A 19,471-nucleotide genomic window follows, 5' to 3' on the forward strand; every position below is an offset into this window, starting at 1 on the left:
AGACTATCAATGACAACAAACTCATTGCAGTCAAATCAGTTTAAAACTGACTTGTTTTGTTCCCACATAGCAATTCTTCAAAAATCTCAAGTAATCTCATAAGAAGAAGTCCTATCACAGGTTTATTTTCAATTGTGAACACGGTCAAAAGTTTAGTACAATGTTTATAAAGGGTGAGTATCCTCTCCTCCAACATGTTGGTGGACTCTTCACCTTTTATTGATGCCGATGATGTCACTAAATGATGCGAGCCTGCACCATGCCCTTCATCACTTCTTATCAGAATTTTATAAATGAACACTGCATTCTCCAGAGCTTTGCAGTTTATTGGATCTGATTGTATTGCTGGCATGACAAAGCAGAAACCAAGTTGTTTGCTCCGTGGTAAAATAAAGTTTTCCTTCTTTTCTTTTTTCTTCTTTAAATTGTTTTTATAATACTGGATTTGATCTCACATTTTTTTCACATTTATATTTCATTGATATGAAAAAGACCATGGGAGCTTACCAAGGTCCATTGTGTCATATTAAAATAATAATTTCTAAGTATAAATCATCAAAGTTATAAACAGACTCCATTGATGAGCTTCATTAATTCATGCCACTTGATCTTTGTATTTCTCAAAGATAGATATTCCAATTTCATTTCAAAGAGCATTTCCATGTCTTTATAATTAAATATTGCCAATTTTCATGCATCTAACTTTTTTCCTTTATAGATCATAAGAAGAGGCAAGCTCTGGGAAACACTATTTAAAACCCAAGCAGCAACATAAAAACAAAACTGCTACATTATACTTGCCTTTTTACAGCCAGTCGGATAAGGTTGTAATACTGATAGGCCAGTGCAGGAAAATACTGATTCGATTTAACGTAGTTGCGTTTAATTTGAATCAGTTGATTCAATTCAGTTCAATCATGTTTATTGAGGGCTATTATATGATAAGCACCCTGCTAGGCATCGAAGGCATACAAATAGGAGTAAGATGCAGAAGCAGCTTTCAGAAAGAATCCACTCAGGAACACTGAAATACACATATGAAACCACGCATAGTACAGGGAGACATGGCCCAACTGCCAAAGGATGCAGATGTGAGAAAGAGAAGCCAAATTTGATTTGGGGAATCAGAGAAGGCTTCGTTCACCAGGAAGGACAATGTTTTCTGGCTCAAACAGGATCTCGTATGATACATAATCACTGTGAAATTGAGTTGCCCAAGCCACCTTCACCTGTAGACCACACTGGGGTCTCAGTCACCTAATTTGTTTCATTTCACTGGTTTGTGCCTCTCAGCCACGCAGTCGCTCCACTTCTGCTGCAGAGTTTCACCCTGTAATTTTTTATTTTATTTTATTCTATTTTATTTTTATTTTTATTTATGTGACAGAGAGAGAGGGAGAGAGCACAAGCAGGCAGAGTGTCAGGCAAAGGGAGAGGGAAAAGCAGATCCTTCTGAGCAGGGAGTCCGATGCGGAGCTCGATCCTAAGACCCTGGGATCGTGACCTGAGCCGAAGGCAGACGTTTAACCAACTGACCACCCAGATGCCCCTTACCCTGTAATTTCTGAATGCTCTTTGGACAAGTTATAAATTCTCTTTGAGCCTCAATTTACTCATCTGTAAAATAATAATAATGCTTTCATCATTGCATTGTCATGAGGATTAAATGAGACAATATATATAAAGTTCACAGAAAGGCCATTGTTATTTTATACTTGCATTCTACATCCCAACCAAAATAACAGACTAATAACCTCTTTTGTGAGAAGAGTAGGGTGAAAGAGATGGGGGCAACCCTGTCCCCACCCTTATTCCCACTCCAGGCAAGCTTCACTTCAGTTCCAAAAGTTGAAGAATAATGGATGGAAGAAAAGAGGCGAAGATGAATTCCTCCTTTGAGTGAGTGTACTTCTTGTTATAAAAATACTCTTCTTTTGATTTTCCTAAGATTTTTCTAGTCTATGACATAATGACATATTTATACCTCTCCATCAAATAAAAAACAAGAATCACAGAAATGTGGCCACAGCTGGACACATAGATGGACACATGGGATAAGCTGCCAAAATTTCACCATGCCTATTTCCAAATATCTGTCTTCCCAAACCTTCTATCAGTAATTAGAGGTGTAACTCTCAACAAGGTAGACCCAGGTTTCTAAGATAGATAAGAAAGTTATTTTCTACCACTTTTATATCTCTATACCTGTTCGTTTCAGATTGCATAATTTTGATGAGACTGGCTAACAGATGCATGATTTGCTGTTAAGAATAAATTGTATAATAATAAATTGATTTAGTTAACTGTTAATCATGCCACAGAAAAGGGTAGTTGCTTAAAAAATCAAATTTTATTTTTTTTAAGATTTTATTTGTTTATTTATGAGAGAGGCAGAGACACAGGCAGAAGGAGAAGCAGCCTCCCTGCAGGAAGCCCAATGCAGGACTCGATCCCAGGACCCTGGGATCACGACCTACACTAAAGTTTCAACCGCTGAGTCACCCAGGCGCCCCTAAAACTCAAATTTTAAAAAAGTGTCCTGGTTTTATTCATTGTGAATTTTTGTTGGAAACACATTCCATAATGCAGTTAAACATTCCTTTGTCATTTTTTTAAGTGTTTGTTTGTTTGTTTTTACTTTGAGAGAGAGAGAGAGCATGAGCGAGGGTAGAGGAGTGGCAGAGAAAAAAGAAGCAGCAGACTCTCTGCCAGAGCCTGATGCAGGACCCAATCCCAGGATCCTGGGGGATCATGACCTGAGCGGAAGTCAGACACTTCACGGCTTCACCGTCTGAGCCACTCAGGCACCCCACACATTCCTTTGTCTTTAAACATTTTGTTTTGAGATGTGTAGAACCACATGCATTTGTAAGAAATAATAGAGAGATCCTGTGTGCCCTTCAGTCAATTACTCCCAATGGTAACATCTTGCAAAACTATAATGCAATATCACAACCAAGACATTGACATTGATGCGATGCACTGATCCTATGCAGATTTCCCCAGTTTTAGGTGTACTCATTTGCATGTATGTATCTGAGACATCTGTATTTGGTCCTGTGCAATTTTATCACATTTATGTTTGGGTCTACCACCACCACAGCTAAGATACCAAGTAGTTCTATTATTATGAGGGTCCCTCATACTGCCCCTTATAACATCTTCCATCCCTTTCCATGCCTAACCCCTAGCAACTACTAATCTATTCATTATTTCCATAATTTCCATCATTTCCAAGAAAGTTACATAAATGGAATCATGCCATATTTGACCAGTTGGGACCCATCACCCATCATAATTCCCCTGAGATTCCTCTAAGTTGTTGTGTCTATCAGTAATTTTTACTCTATCGTTACTGTAATTCATGGTATAGAAGCATTTCGGTATGTTAAACACTCGGCTGTCAAGGACATCTGGGTTGTTTCCACTTCTTGCCTACTACTGATAAAAATGTAGTGAAACATTCTCGTACAAGTTTTTCTATGAGCATAAGTTTTCATTTCTCTGAGACAAATGCCCAGTCGTGCAATTGCCGGGTTGTATGGTAATTGCGTGCTCAGATTTATAAGAAACTGCCAAATTCTTTTTCAAAGTGACTGTACCATTTTATATTCCCACCAGCAATGTATGAGTGATTCAGTTTTTCCACCCTTTTTTTTTTTACATTGTATGACATTAGTCTGGATGGATGATAAAATTAGTAAGTAAATACATGGCCCATATAAGAAGCTCGTAAAAAGTCAGTCCAAAAAGTCCAAAGGGTAAAAAGACGGGAGTCATATAAAAAAGCCATCTTAAGCAACGGCCTCTCTGACTTATCTCAGCTCACAGGGCTGCCAGGTATGCAGCAAATGCTTCATAGTCCTGGAAAGTAGCCGGTATGCCCTGAAGCTTTGCTTGGTCTAAATTAAAATAAATAAATCTTTTCTTTTCAAAACAGGATTATGGCCTATAAAATGCTTCAAGTAGCCCTGTGTTCAACATTGCTTATAGGTAAGAATCCATTTCTTTTTTATTTATCATGTCTTTTACAAAGATTAGGTTGACAGATAACCCCTTTTGACTTTTTCAAAGAAATGAACAGATAGGTTTTATCCACAGATCAATTCTAGAACATTAGGACAACCAAACTATCGTGTCGTGCTATGGTTTTGAACATGTTAGTGTTAATTGTGTGTGATCATTTTATTTCTATGTATCAACGTATTAATGTGTCACTATTGCTAAGAAATCTATTTAAGGGTTGCCTCCAAAGAAGTACTCTTGTGTCCTTGAACAAAGAAAAATTTTAAATGCTTTTTAGAAACTGTAATACTTACATAGTACCATTATGTGGAGACCTCAAGGTACTTTGAGAGTGTGAATTCATTAACCTTTAGAGCAAGCTGTAGCTCAGAGAAGTGGTGTTTTAAAGACAGATCAAGGAAGGCACTGAAGGTCAGATGATTTGCTGCCAAATTGACCCAATAATTCAGTGACTTATATCTGAATGGAACTGAGAGGTCATTTGTTTTTCTTGTAACCAAAACTGAAAATACTTACAAAGGTGTAAATTATTTTCACAGTTAAATCTCTACAATTTATATATACTTCTGATATGATGCTTAAATAAGAATAAATTTCTACCTTTATGATAAACTTGAGGCCCATGCAAAAAAGTTACATATTTTTCTTGAGGTGCACAGACACAGACACACAGAGATGTGTGTGTCCTAAATAAAAGGATATAGGTATATACCTAGAATATGAATCTAGATATGTGGGCATATATGTATGTGTATATAACTAGCCTTATATTCTTAAGCATGTAAATAATTTTGATAAATCATTTTAATTACCAATGTTATACTTTGCATTTGGGACATGTTTAAATAAATGATTTAGAAATTTTTAGCCAAGTTATTATTAGGCAATTATCATCAAGATGTGTAATCATACCCGGTTACAGCCCACCTCTCCAGATGAAGAAAGTGAGGCTGGTTCAGTTTAAGTGAGTGTATGAGGAGTCATGGGCTAGTTATAATCCATCAGTTATTGCTTTGCTTTACCTGCTGATCCATGCAGTTGGCTTTAGAGTGGGTGATGGTGTATTAGCGCAAGGCTAAAAGCACTGCTGCTGGTCTACATTCACCTGTGAACGTGCAGGGTCAAAGATATCTGGCAAAAGGGAATTTGTGCTGCAAAATGACTTTTAGAGACTTTAAAAAAAAAAGATTTTATTTATTTATTTGAGAGAAAGAGAACATAAGCAATGCGGAGGGGTGGAGGGAGAAGTAGACACTCTGCTGAGGAGCCCAACTCTAGACTCGATCCCAGGACGCTGAGATCATGACTTGAGCTGAAGGCAGATGCTCAATCCGCTAAGCCACCCAGGAGCCATTTTATTTTATTTATTTTATTTTATTTTATTTTATTTTATTTTATTTTATTTTATTATTTTATTTTTTATTTTATTTTATCTTATCTTATTTTATTATTTTATTTTATTTTATTTTATTTTATTTTATTTTATTTTATTTTATTTTATTTTATTTTATTTGAAAGGAGCCCTTTTAGGGACAGTCTTCCTTCCTTCCTTCCTTCCTTCCTTCCTTCCTTCCTTCCTTCCTTCCTTCCTTCCTTCCTTTCTTTCTTTTTTCTTTCTTTCTTCTAAGATTTTATTTATTTATTTATTTATTTATTTATTTATTTGGGACACAGAGAGAAAGGCAGAGGCAGAGGGAAAAGCAGGCTCCCTTTTGGGAACTTGATGCAGGACTTGATCCCAGGATCCTGGGATCACAACCTGAGCCAAAGGCAGATGCTCAACCACTGAGCCACCCAGGCCATTTTAGGGACTTTCCTAAGAAACAAGTCAGAATTAAGTTTAGCTCCAGCTGAGATACAAATATGTCTATCTAGAAAGATAACTGGTTTGACTGACTTCACTTAAAACACAAATAAATAAAATTATGTGGTGAGAGTTCGTGAAATAATAAGTTGAGAATTAGAGCCTAAGGACAGAGGAACATTGACAAGGTGGGGTTAGCCCTTCAGATCTCAGGAAAGAAGCCTCTCCTGCATGTAGGCTGAGTACATGGAAGTCGTTAGAACCAGATTCATTTGTTACACTAATAATTTGTTTAACTGACACTTTCTAAATCATACAGCTCTCAAGTAGGAAATCCTAGCTTGGGTCAACTTTCTTCCCTTTTTCTCTCCCTCCCATTTTTCATTTAAGAATGCTACCTATTGATCTACACTTCCCTGGAAACTTCTACTTATCATAAGAAAATAACCATCTTTAAAAGTTTGTTTTTATATTTAAAAAAAGTTTTCTCCATTACAGATTAATTGTCTAACAAATTACTTTTGTCTAGAACTTAATTTGAAGCAAATAGGGAAAAGATCTCATTATCCATTTTCCTAATGGGAATGCTGAAGCCAAAAATGATGAAGAACCTTCCCCAAGTAATTACATTTATAAACACAGTCCTCAAATCATTTTATTGATTTTCTTAAAATAGTAATTTATACACATAGGAACTGGTTCCTCGGTCAGAGAATTAGAAATCCGAGTGTCATGATTTGATTAAAAAACAAAAACAAAAACCCTCTCTTCAGCATTTAGGTCAAGAATTGCCTTCTATAATAAACCCAGCAAGCATTAATACTACTCTTTTAAGTCTTTATTCTGTGGGCAGGGGTTTTCCATATGTTACTTTAAGTCAACTCTCATAATCACTCTGCAAATAAGTATTATGATTTTCATTGTATAAGGGAATTTTGGCTTAGAGAAGTTAAGTGAGCTGTACAGCTAATCCATGGTGGATGCTGGACTCATGTGCAAATTCTACAGCTAGCTCTTCCGGTAACAAAACCCTTCTTTCATCTAAACAAACTGTCCCCCCCAAAAATAAATAAACAAATAAACAAACAAACTGTCCCCTTGGTGCTGCCATGCTAGATATGGAATATGTAGCTATGGTATAGGCAAAGGAGCACACAACAAGACCTCCTCATGAAAAAGGAATAAAGCCAGTATCACAGCCATTGGTTCTACAAGAACAAGCCAGGAGTTAGGGAGCTGGGTGACTTTAGGTGAATAAACAGAGCCACACTGAGATATAACCAGAAGCCTTCTATGGCAGTTTCTAGTTGTGGTGAGGGTAAACAGAAGTCCTAAACTCATATGTTCCACCTCCATAGGACACTCATCAAAATCAAACAGCCCCATTTCACACAAAGAAGACATATGGAAAATACACATATTTGGAAAGTATTTCACAGAGTAAATAAACCAGTGAAGTTGACCCATATGTGAGACAATTTGGAGGTTCGTGCCCATATTGTTGACCTGTGATCAGATCACATGAAGTGCAAGCATGTCTTCTGGTTTTAGACAGGGGAAGTGAACTGCCTTTTGCCTGTTTCTCTAGCATTACTCTAGCTCTTACTTTTCACCCTACACCTAGTAACCAAGAGCAATTTGTCCTGAAGGTTTTTGTTTCTCTGAGTCGTTGGGTTGGTTTGGTGTTTTGTTTTTAAAGATTTTATTTATTATTTATTCACGAGAGGCAGAGACATAGGTAGAGGGAGAAGCAGGTTCCCTGCATGGAGCTTGATGCAGGACTCGATCCTAGGACCCTAGGATCACACCCTGACCCAAAGGCAGATGCTCAACCACTGAGCCACCCAGGCGTCCCAGCTTGGGTTTTTGAGATAACAGCTTTAAGCTCACATTTTCTTCCCCTTGACCCACTCGGCCCCGCCAGTGCTTGCAAGTTTGCCTTTAGCACCATCCATGGAAGGAAGGGCCCTTCCCAGTTACCCAGCCACCCCTCCCCCCTTCACTGCCCCATTCCTTGAAGAGTCTATATTTCTGGATATAGTTTTGCTTTTTTTTTTATAAGAACTCATTCTTAATTTTATCTACTCACTTTGGCTTCAGATTGATCGATGTTCTCAAGAAAGCAAGTAGTGAGAATAACCTGGGAAATATCTCAGTTAGAGAAAAATATCATTGCCTATGACTAGATCCGTTGAGCTCTCTGGGTGTTGCCGAAAAGCCATCTATTTTCCTGCCCACATTGCATCATTTGTCATGGCACTGGAGTTGGAAATTCCATCAACACACACAGGCAATGACCCAGTAGGGGTTACTATTGACTCATATAAAACACTGTCTTTCGTGAGTTACACATTTTGCTGCCCACAAAATCAAAAGTTAATAAAAGATCTACCAGGTCCAAAACATGCCTCAGGGAATGACATGGTAGTGCATGTGAGCACGTGTGTGGGTGTATGTTAGCACGTTGAGAGCAGGTCGAGACAGACTGAACTCCAACTCAAGCAACACTAGCTCCTGTTTACTTTGCAAAGTAGTCAACACACCAGCAATTGTAACGTCACTAAAACCAAAGTTCCCTGAGTTAAAAGTTCATTTACAAAATACGAAAGCATTTCATTAACAGTTTAGTAAAACCATGGGATTTGAGAGCTGGTCCCCAAGTTCAGTGTCTCTTTCTTCCTTTCCAGCTGACTTTCATCCATCCTGCCCTCTGTCTTTTTACTTCTCTGTTCCCTTTCCCCATGGCTTTTCACCTTTCGTAACCTTTCATTTTTGTAACTTCCCTTCTTTGTCTCTCCTTTCTTTGATTTCTTTTCTTGATTTCTCCTGTTTCCTTCTTTCTGTCTCAAACCCCAAATTTCTTCTCTCTCATTCTCTCTCATTAATTTTAATCTCAATTGCAGCAAAGTGAGAGAGCCTATTATACTAAATATAGCTCTTCTGTCTTCTGCCATAAATTTTTGGGTCAGTGATGAAAATTTAGAGTGGGAAGAAAAAGATAACTATTTTATAACAAAAATTATTTACTTAGCCCAGAGAATAAAAGATTCAACTTTAAACATATGAACCTAAACATGACATGTACTTGAATCACTCACAAAATTATAAAATTTCTCCTACACTTAGAGCGATCTTTGAAAATTTTGCCATATTGCCAAGATGCCTGTATATACTTTTTCCTGATCCTCTTTTGTATTTAATCCCTAGTGACCATTTATACTTTGTTTTAATACTTAATTTATGTGCTTGAGCATTTATTTCGTCTTTTTTTTTCTAAAGACATAGACATGTTACAGGAAGTGACTAAAACTCAGTGAAATAAAAATAGTAAACAATAACTGTTATTCTTTAACTGCTTATGCTGAATGCTAAGTGCTTTGTGTTCAGCATCCCATACCGAGTATTTTTAAGCTTGTAGCAGGACTGTCATGCTTATTCTCCATCTCTGGCACCAGGCATCAAGTACCACTACAAATAGCAGCGTCACCTCACCTCTCCGGGAAATAGCTAGCTATGGCCCATCCTGTGGATTTGCTGGTCATTTTTGTGTCTTCTACCCCTGCTAAATCCCATCACATTTATTCACAGACATACAATTCCTTCCCTCATGTAACTGCCTATGAATATTCACAGCTGTGGCTTTCCAGGGATGACAGGCTCTTATTGGCTGGAGTGCCCAGTCTGTGCTATATTTTTTTTTCCTATTTCTTAGTGAGGCTCTGAGACAATAGACCTGTTGTCTGACACATAGAACTCCTGTCCCCTTTCTTGGCCTGCTTTTGATCTAGTTGAAAAATAAATCAAAGATGATCATAGAAGGCAATCAATTCCCTTTATTACTGGGAAAGGCTAATTTGGAATATATAGCAGTGTAAGATAGAAAGGGCCTGCTGACTGGACCCCAGAATTTGGCAAATTTCATCTCCGGTTGCAGGTTGTGGAACCAGAAGAGAAAGTGTGATCTCTGAGCGCAGCTAACTCTCAAGAGGAAGAAGTAGGAGCTGACTGGACATGCCAAGTTATGCCTCTTGGACCTACCAGTTACCTGGGGCACTGCCCCTTCCGAGGGGCACTGTCTACAAAGGGGAGATGAGTGGTTAGAGGCTACTCTAAAAGAGCTCCCTCCACAGAGAAGAAAACAGGACTCTGCCCTCAGACTCTGTCCTTGGATTCTGTATCTTAACATTTCACATCAGGCTTTCCGGAACCTTTTTAGCAGATAGGTTCCTACCACGAGGATCATCTTCATGGTCACGTGCACAGTATAAAGACTATTCAGTTATGACTCCACTATCAAATTTAAAGACTCTTTTTCAGCCCTCCCTGGGTGATAGCAAAATAGGGAAGCATTCCATTTCTAACTATACATCTTCCATTACCAGCATGCTGCTCCTCAGCCCATGATGGGTTCTCATCTCTGTGTGTAACGTGAATACATTTTTACTTGTATTGCTTTAATTATTGGCTAGATCTATTCTGACTTCTCTTTCACTTATTTCTGTCTCTCTCAGTGCTGAATTTCTCAGCATGTGAGCTCCTTGACAGTACTAGGAGCTGTACCCATTAAGCAAATTCTACATATTTTGATGCCCTAATATCATGCAGAGAAAGTAGTTTTCAATTAATGACCTATTGATTATGAATACATTCCAGTTAAAAATATCAGAGGCACAAGACATCTTAGTTAGCTTCCTATGATCCATCCCTGTTTTACAGAGTAGGAAACGGGGGTGGGGGGTAGGAGTAACCAACTAATGATCCAACTAATCACTGGCAGGGCCAGGATAAGACTTTCCCATCTCTGATCCTTCTTGGTTTGTGTGGCAAGAGCTGTGATCTCCAACGTCTCCACATTCTGAAGTGTCTGCCTCATTTTGACTCACAGAATTTTCTGCAGAGGATATTTGAGACATGTTTAGATAGCAGAACTAAGCTTGACAGATCCTATTAAAACTACTATGATATGGGATGAAAGGAAGGAGGGTGTGTAGGGAGTTGGAAAGAAAAAAGAGGGAGATTTTTTTTTATAGCTTATGATTCTAACTTTTAAAAAAAGACATTAACCTGGCTGATACTGCCTACATTAAAAAAAATTTAAAAACCAACAAACTAATAAAAGTCAGGGTTCAGTTTTCAAACCCCAGCAGTATTATATAGGCTTACAAACACAAACTCTGATCTTGCTCTCACTAACTTTCAAGGTTTGTCAGACAGGATGAAAAAGGGAGGAGAAGTTTCTCAAGCAGAGAGGATAATAGCGTGCCCTTCTGTATCACTTGCATTTTATTTCCAGCCCTGCCAATGACTTACTAGGTGACCTTGAGTGAGTCATTTCATCTCCGTGTGTCAATTTTCTCATTTGTAAAGTAGGACAATAAATACTACTTTCTGTCTCTCTTGTGGGTGATGCTATTATCGCCATCAATTAATATTTATTGGATGCCTGTTGGGCGCATAATGGTGAGGTAGGCGCTTTGTTCAGGGGCAGGGGGATGGGGAGGGGGAGATTATATCAGTGAAACATTTTCCGTGAGCAAAAAGAGAGAAGATTTACAAAAGACAGAATTATTAGAGCTGAAAATAGCTATGACTTATATTTTAAAGCATGCTTCTCTGTCAAGATTTATGTCATAGCATTTTTTTTCCCTTAGCGATTATACAATGCACCGGGACAACCACGGTACAGAATATTGGTTTTACTTTTGGATGATTCCAAGTAACACTACCTTAAGTGGTTACTGTACTTTATCTTGCTATAAATTATATTGTAAGCATAATTTATGTAGAGACATTTATTAGAGGGGCGCCCGGATGGCTCAGTCGGTTAAGTGGCCAACTCGATTTCAGCTCAGGTTGTGATCTCCAGGTCATGAGATTGAGCCTCTCTTCTCACTCTGCGCTCAGCAGAGAGTCTGCTTGGGTGTCTCTCTCCCTCTCCCTCTGCACCTCCCCCTGCTCCTTCACACTCTCTCTTTCTCTCTCAAGCAAATAAACAAATCTTAAAAAAAGAAATATTTATTAGATATCGATATTGGATCTTCTTTGCCTAAATACTCTCTTCATTTTGAAACCCCCCTCCTTTTTTTTTTAACAGAATATGAACACACTACACATGTCACACTGTAATTGACACCTTTTCTTCAAAGAGAATGAAGAGAAATCTGGAAGTCGCCTATGAACACATCTCAGTTAAAACCAGAACTTCAGTGCTGGTGGTTCTGCACCAGCGAGCCCAATGGATGAGTTCTCTATTCTGTTCCAATCAGCCCTGTCTTCCCATCCCTGGTGTCAATCACCTGATTCAGGCCCTACTTATCTCTCCACCAGACCATTACGAGAGGCTCCAACCTGTGTCTCTCACTGTCTTCCTTTTACCATCTGCTTTCTAACACGACTGACAAAGGAGTTTTCAAAAGTATCTGTGAATGGGTAAACAAAATGTTGGCATATAGGTACAAAATATTATTCAAGTTTCAAAAGGAATGAGATGCTTATATATGCTTCAACATGCAAATCTTGAAGATACTCTACTAAGTAAAATAAATCAGACACAAAGGGACAAAGAGTACATGATTCCTCTTACATGAGGTACCTACAATAAGCAAGTTCATGGAGATAGAAAGCTAATGGTGGTGACCAGGGGCTGGAGGAGAGAGTGATGGGAATTGTTAAAGGGTACTGAGTTTCCATTTAGGGAGAAGTTCTTGAGATAGTGATGATGATTGGAAAACACTGTGAATGTGCTTAATGCCACTAAACTATGCAATTAAAAGTGGTTAAAACGGTTTTATATAATGCATATTTTATCATAATCAAACCAAAAAAATTGCAAGTAAATCTGGTCCTATCATTTTCTTGTTCAGAAATATTACTTGAAGAATAAAGTCCAACCTCCTTGATGTGACAGTAATAATCCTCCAACATTCTCTCTGACCACATGCACACCTCAGCTCTACCCTGCCATCACATTGGCAAAGTCGGGGTCACCAAATCTGAGCCTTACTGTGCTTCTCTGTTCCTTGGCTCACCAATCTTCTTCAGCCCGGAACACATGCTCTTTGCTTCCACTCCCTTCTTCCTAACTGTGGAGACATTCCATAAGCATGAAAGCTCAACTCAAAACCAATTTCTCCATGCTACCTCCATGCTACCTCCATGCCAATATCAGAACTAATCACTCCTCCTTCAAACTGTATGGTCATAGTATATTTCCTTATAAATTATTTATGAACTCTGAATATCATGTGAGTTACTTAGCGGCAAGGGTTGTTTTTTGTTTCTCTTTCTATGCAATGAGGATTATCAGAGCAAGTAGAGATCTCATGGCACAAAATTTGTGTAAGCTTAGAAGCCAGTTTCTTCTTCTATTTGTGGACTCACTTGCTTCATCTGGGGCTCAGGTCTGGTGGTTAGCAGTTTATCCTGACATCAGTAGGCACTCATAATGCATTGTATTAGTTATCTACTATGACCTAACAACCTCTCCAAACCGTAGCAACTTAAAATAATCAATGCTTATTATTTTACAGTTTCTAGGAATCTGGGAGTGGCTTAGGTCACAGATTGTGACTCAGGCTCTCTCATGAGATAACAGTATAGACGTCAGTGAGGACTGTTGTGATCTGAAGGCTTAACTGGAATGAAAGCATCCAGTTCCCAGGTGGTTTGTTTGTATGACTGTTGGTGGGAGGATTCAGTTCCTTGACAGGCTGCTTGAGTGTCCTCACAACATGGTAGTGGTCTTCCATTAGAGCAAGTGATCCAAGAAAGGCACAAGGCAGGAGCTGTAACACCTATTTTGTGCTAGCCACAGAAAGCACACACTGTCATTTCCACAGTTCCAGGGTCTGCCCTACTGAATGAAAGAAGACCACAGAAGGTATGGATACCAAGAAGGCAGTGGTCTTTGGGGGACATCTTAGAGGATGGCTTCCCCAGGCATGCTAGCTTAGTTATATTGAATTAGATGACCTAGAAGCAGGACACTATTACTTCTATCATCTGTTACTAATATCTTCTGAAAGTTGACTTTTGCCTTTCTTTTTTAAACCATGAATAACTAAAATTGTTAACCCCCTATTCATAGAGAATATGTGTAAGTCATTTTTCTACCCTCCATCACTAGTGTTTTGCACCTAGAGGCAGCCTGAGTGATGTATAACATCCACAGAGGTTGTCATTTTCAATAAGTAGGTAGTTAAAACTAGAACTTAGCAGGGTAACAAATTAAGCTAAAAGTAATAGAGCTAATAATTAGAGCCCTGCTTAGTACTCAAGGTCAAGCTTGGAAAAGCATGATATCATAGGAAATGTATAAGTAATGATTGTCTCTTTTCTATAAATGCATAAGACTAATATTATTATTATTATTTAGTAGTAGTAGTACTACTACTATTACTGCTGCTGCTGCTTTTCTTTGGCCCCAAGCCTTCCCGTCTCTTAGTTATAATATCGCACAGTGGCTTTAAAGGGAGAATTCCATCTCCCCTTCCTACTAGCTATGTGGCCTTGAACATAGTATTTAACTTTTCCTGTGATATAGTTACCTTGTCTGCAAAATGAAATGATTGACAGTACTGCTCCTTAGGTTTGTTGTATTAAATAAGGTAGTTCAGGTATTTTTTAGCACAATGCTCAATAAATGTCAACTCTCATTGTTATTTGTGTGTATGTGTGTGTGTATATATATATATATACACACACACACACGCACAAGTAATTTAGCCACCTATAACCATTGTGTTCAGATATCTGTTTTACAGATTCCCAGTGCCACACCATTCCTCCAGCTTAAAATCGAAAGTCTTTCTCCTTCTCCTATCCCACTAAATTTAATCTTTTCTTTAAGGAATAGGTTCAGCAATTTTTCTGACCATGAAAATGTCTGTTGGTGCCTCAGAGCTCCAAAGCTCAATAATGACACCTTCTCCTAAACTCCCTTGGCACAATCAAATGCTATGTTGCCTTGTTTTATTTTGAATCTTGGACTCCCTCATACCCTTGCCCTACAGAGGGGAGGTTTCGTATCTTATAGTTCACTATAACCCTGGTCAATAGAGTCTTATTAATGATGAAGCTTGGAGTACTGAACATGACATTTGTAATAAATGCTTATCACAAGCAATGAACAGATTGTATTGTTACCACAAATAGGTCAGGAGTGTATTCTTCCTTGATATTGATTCAGATTACAACTCTGAATGTGGTTGTGTTTTATCTGGAAATGAAAATACAATATAGACTTAAAATTTCAAGATACTAAAAATGTCTAGGTTTTAAAAACAATCATTTTTCTTCCTTAATCCTGGAGTGGGAAGGAATACAAAATGCAAACCTCTTCAATTCAATGACAGACCTATCAATACTAACAATTTAAGCCATGGTGCCAGATTTGGAAGCAGTCTACTTCAAACTGAAAGATATGTTTCTCTTTTGGAAGGCTCGGAAAGGAAGACTAAGATTGTTGACTGCCTGGTTTGAGCCAAATGGTTTACAACCATTAATAGAGCCAACCCTTTATGGTAATCCTATATTATTGTGTTACTGTGTTATTACTATGCTTTTCTTTTCTTTCTTTTTTTTTTCTTTTTTTTTCTTTTTATATGCAAGAAAATTACAGCTAGGAGAAATTAAGCAACCTGTCCAAAAAAAGTGATAGAGCTAGAATTTGAATCCAGGTGTGTGGGCTCCCATGCAGGTACAGAAGGCTCTAAAAAATTTTTCCCATCTAGCACTAGCTTTGATGCTGCACTATATTGAGGACATGTAGGGTGATGATAGCACAGTGATAGAGGAAAGCTGAGGAGAAGTCACCTTTCTCCGTGTATAGCTTTCTCAGGGCTCGCTTCTCAGGCACCCAACCTCCCAAAGGCCATAGCTGTGTCTCTTAAAAAGATAAACATTGAGATGTAAACTACTGCCCTAAAAGATGCTGTGCTCTTGGACTCTGAATTACAGGAGCATTGGGAGCACCATTTTTGTCGGAGGACCCAGCAAACCAGTTCCTACATCTCAAAAGACATATATATTTGCAGAATTACTGGGACCCAGATCACAATCCAAATATGTGGGGAAACACGCTGGCCGATCAGGTATTTGCATTAGAAACAACGCACCATCTCTATCTTGCTAAGTAGACACTGCCACAGCAGGCATCAGCACACCACCAGCCCAACCTATGATTTTTTTCTCTCTAGCCACTCTGAGCTATACTTGACCTTTCCTCACCATAAAGTGACTTTTGTGCAGTAAACATCACGTCTTCCTCCAAGACTAAAATCAAATGCTTCCCTCCTTTCTGAAGCCTTACCCTTCTTTCCTGGGCTTCTTTTTTGCCCTTCTTTCCTTTCTCTCCTTTGCATGCCGTTCATGTGTGAATCGCTCTGTAACTATCACACTGGGATTAGCTTGCCTTGTGCACCCAGCCTCCCTTACCTCGGCTACAGAAGTAAGGTGCACAACTTATCCATCAAGGTCATTATTCTCAAGAACTATCAAAATGACTGTTACTCGGTCTAATCTCAGTAGATTACTGCACGTTTGTGTAGGTGGATGAAAGAATCACAGTCACATTTTAGTTCCCTTTCAGTTATTCAACAGCTTATTTTCCACTGTGATAATTATGCAAACCCTTAATGTCATTCCTTCATTTGCTTGCCTTTGTACAGTTTTCTATTCATTTGGAAGTCTCACTTCAAGAGAAATAAAGAAGAAATGTACCTTAGCCAGTTTTATTCCATGTTTACTTTTTTGATGAAAGAAAACACTGAAACTCCAGGCCAAATGAAATTGCTGAATTGTCTGAGTATTTCAATTATTCATGATTTCCCTCTTAAAATTGAGCTGTTCAGAAAATAAAAATGTATAACAAATTAATTAATCCCTTCACTTGTTTGCCCTTTTACACATGTATCAGGTTCTATCATTACATTAGAGGGTTGTATAAAGTCATTTAAAAAAAAATGACTGTTTTTGTTTTTCTGGGGCCTGGGTCCTGTCCTTACTCTGCATGGTTGAGTTTTAACTGGTCTACCAGGATTGGCTCATTGCTGGTTAGCATTTGCTGATGCAAACCACCAGCTTGAATAATGCATTTAGTTTTATGCATGTTTTTCTCCAACAAGCATCATTTAGAGATATTAAAACCAGACATTTGTTTATTTGGCAAATTAAATATTACATAAGCGGGTAGACTGTGTCTTCTTTATGGAATACTGAAATTTTCAAGTGTACTCCTGCCTATAATTATAGGCCAGTGCTATGATCAACTGACAAATATAATAGGACACTGCCACATTGGTTCCTACAGTGGCCCCAAAATACTGGAAAACACTTAAGCACCAAGTATACAGGTCACTAAAAGTATGTTAACCAAACCTTATTTGGTATTATTCTTCCACTCTACTTCCTAATCTTTTAGGATTATCTGTACAATAACCCAAACACAATTGATATAACATGCACTCTCCATACTCAGAGATCATGACTTGAAGTTTCTTTTGTTGCAGGTTCATGAAACATGGACTGCTTTGAAAACAACAGCAGAGTATTATCTGAATATGAATTCCTTCACTCTTGACGTATCCACTGCCCAGTAAATGTGCTTTGATGGTTCAACCAGGAGAGCAAAAATAGGGGAAGTCAACATGGCAATGAACCCAAACCATGGGCTTTGGAGACCTGGAGGCAAATCCATGCCACTCACAAGATTATTTCATACATCTGTCTCATGGAGCTGTTAAAGATTATTTAATATGTCCATCTCATAGAGCTGTTGAAAGGAGTAAATATGAAAACCCAAGTAGGATTAGAAGTTCTCAATAAATTATAGAAAACCTAGAATTAAAAGTCCTCAATAAATTATAGCTCTTAAAATGAGAACTAAAATAACATTTATAAAAAGGGGGCTTTTACGGAGAAGGAAATTAAAAACAAAACCATAATGTCTTTAAAACTCACTGTTGATAGTTTACTTTCCATTGCTTCCTTTTTGAGAGAGTTCACTAATTAAAGGAAGAGAGAACTCTCAAATGGAGTTGGTTCTCTCCTTTTTCTTCAATACTTTTCACTTTCTAAAGGCAGCCTATTTTAAAATAGTGCTTTTGAAACTTTTCCATCAAAGGTGTATTGCTGAGGGCAGTAGAGAATATCATCTTAACTCCTATTTGGGAGCAGATGATGACTGGGAACCCATTGGAAACATTCATCTGTAAGTGCAAAGCCCTTAGGAGTTTTGTAAAATTTTGCAAGTTTTGCAGTCTAGTCCATAATATATTGATATTTATTTCAATTTGAAACAACACTTTTAACTTGCTGGCTAGGGATATTTATTATGGTTTTCAATAAAACTGAAAAATTGACTCTAAAGAAAAGTGGACTATATTTATGCTATAGTTTTCCATATGCCCATAAAATACCATTTCAGTACTCTAGTTTGAGGACTGAGGAGATGATATGACCAGTAACTTAGATTGCCCGCCAAAATCACAGATAGATGGAAATTTTGTTTTCTCAAAGTCAATTTCTCTCTATGTACCTAGGCCAATTGTTCTCTGAGGGATTTCTTTTGGTAAACAGAAGCATCCCCCCAAGACCATAGTGGGTCTTATGTGGTTTTACAATAGTCCTAAGCACTTTTCCAGCAGCAAGTATGTCAGAAAAATCAAACATTAAGAGGCTGCAATGTGAAGACTATAGCCCAGCACTCTCCTCTTCAAGAGGACGCTGGCAGCTATTTGGTATTCCCCATTTCCTATTCCATGCCCTAGAGGAATTTGCAGTGAGAAAGTTGAGGCTGATACATAATTTATCCATTTAACTGTTACCCATTTCCAATATATAAACATAGATTTTTCAATCAAAACACAACTGGATGGACAAAAGAAAGAAGATAAATCATTTGGGTTTGTAGTAAGAAAGTTGAGATTGTATATTAATACATCTCAGGGTTTCAAAGATAATATACATTTGCTGCCACAAAGTTCCATTCAGAATGCCTATGTATTGATCAGGATTCTCCAGAGAATGAATCAATAGAATGTGTATATACAGAGAAAAAGATTTATTTTAAGGAATTGGCTCATGTGATTATGGAGGCTGGCAAGTATAAAATCTGTAGGAATGGCTGGCCAGCTGGAAACCAGAGAAGAACCATTGTCACAGTTCAAGTCTGAAGGTCATCAGACCAGAACTCCAGTCAAGAGCTGATTTTGCTGTTTGAGTCCTAAGGCCTTGTATTGTCAGAATTCCTCCTTCTTGTGGAAGGTCAGTGTTTTGTTCTATTTAGGCCTTCAACTTATTGGATGGGCCCATTCACATTATGGAGGGCAATATGCTTTACTCAAAGTCCACCAATTTAAATGTTAATCTCATCCAAAAACACCATCACAGAGACATCCGGAATAATGCTTGACCTCACTCACATTGGGCATAGTGGCTCAGCCACGTTGACACATACATTAACCATTACAACCTATTTTAAATACATGTGCACACGCACATACACACTCACGAAGCTGTGATGAAGGCAACATGTGGAGGAGAAAAAGAAAAGGACTTTAATTCATGCATTTTGGTCAGCATAAAACAAGGAAGATGCTGGGTGAGTTGTGGGCCACCAATAATGTGAAATTATAAATCAGC

General features: G+C 38.1%; 1 protein-coding gene across 1 annotated transcript; it reads left to right on the plus strand.

The window, feature by feature from the left end:
* The first annotated feature begins 3,793 nt into the window (after positions 1-3,793).
* On the plus strand, positions 3,794-18,195 carry C33H3orf85 (chromosome 33 C3orf85 homolog). Its single transcript, XM_038582480.1, has 4 exons — positions 3,794-3,840; positions 3,941-3,993; positions 15,788-15,921; positions 17,338-18,195. Exons 2-4 carry the CDS (start codon positions 3,945-3,947, stop codon positions 17,425-17,427), a joined length of 273 nt encoding a protein of 90 aa, XP_038438408.1. The 5' UTR covers positions 3,794-3,840; positions 3,941-3,944; the 3' UTR covers positions 17,428-18,195.
* The last annotated feature ends 1,276 nt before the right edge of the window (positions 18,196-19,471 follow it).

Source organism: Canis lupus, chromosome 33, assembly GCF_011100685.1.
Source record: "Canis lupus familiaris isolate Mischka breed German Shepherd chromosome 33, alternate assembly UU_Cfam_GSD_1.0, whole genome shotgun sequence".
Taxonomy (NCBI): domain Eukaryota; kingdom Metazoa; phylum Chordata; class Mammalia; order Carnivora; family Canidae; genus Canis; species Canis lupus.

Excerpts from the sequence above, each read along its gene's own strand:
- C33H3orf85 (XM_038582480.1), top strand. The coding sequence starts at position 3,945 with ATGGCCTATAAAATGCTTCAAGTAGCCCTGTGTTCAACATTGCTTATA. Across the intron at positions 3,994-15,787 it reads GTGTTCAACATTGCTTATAG|GAGCATTGGGAGCACCATTT; the intron begins GTAAGAATCCAT and ends TCTGAATTACAG. Across the intron at positions 15,922-17,337 it reads GAAACACGCTGGCCGATCAG|GTTCATGAAACATGGACTGC; the intron begins GTATTTGCATTA and ends CTTTTGTTGCAG.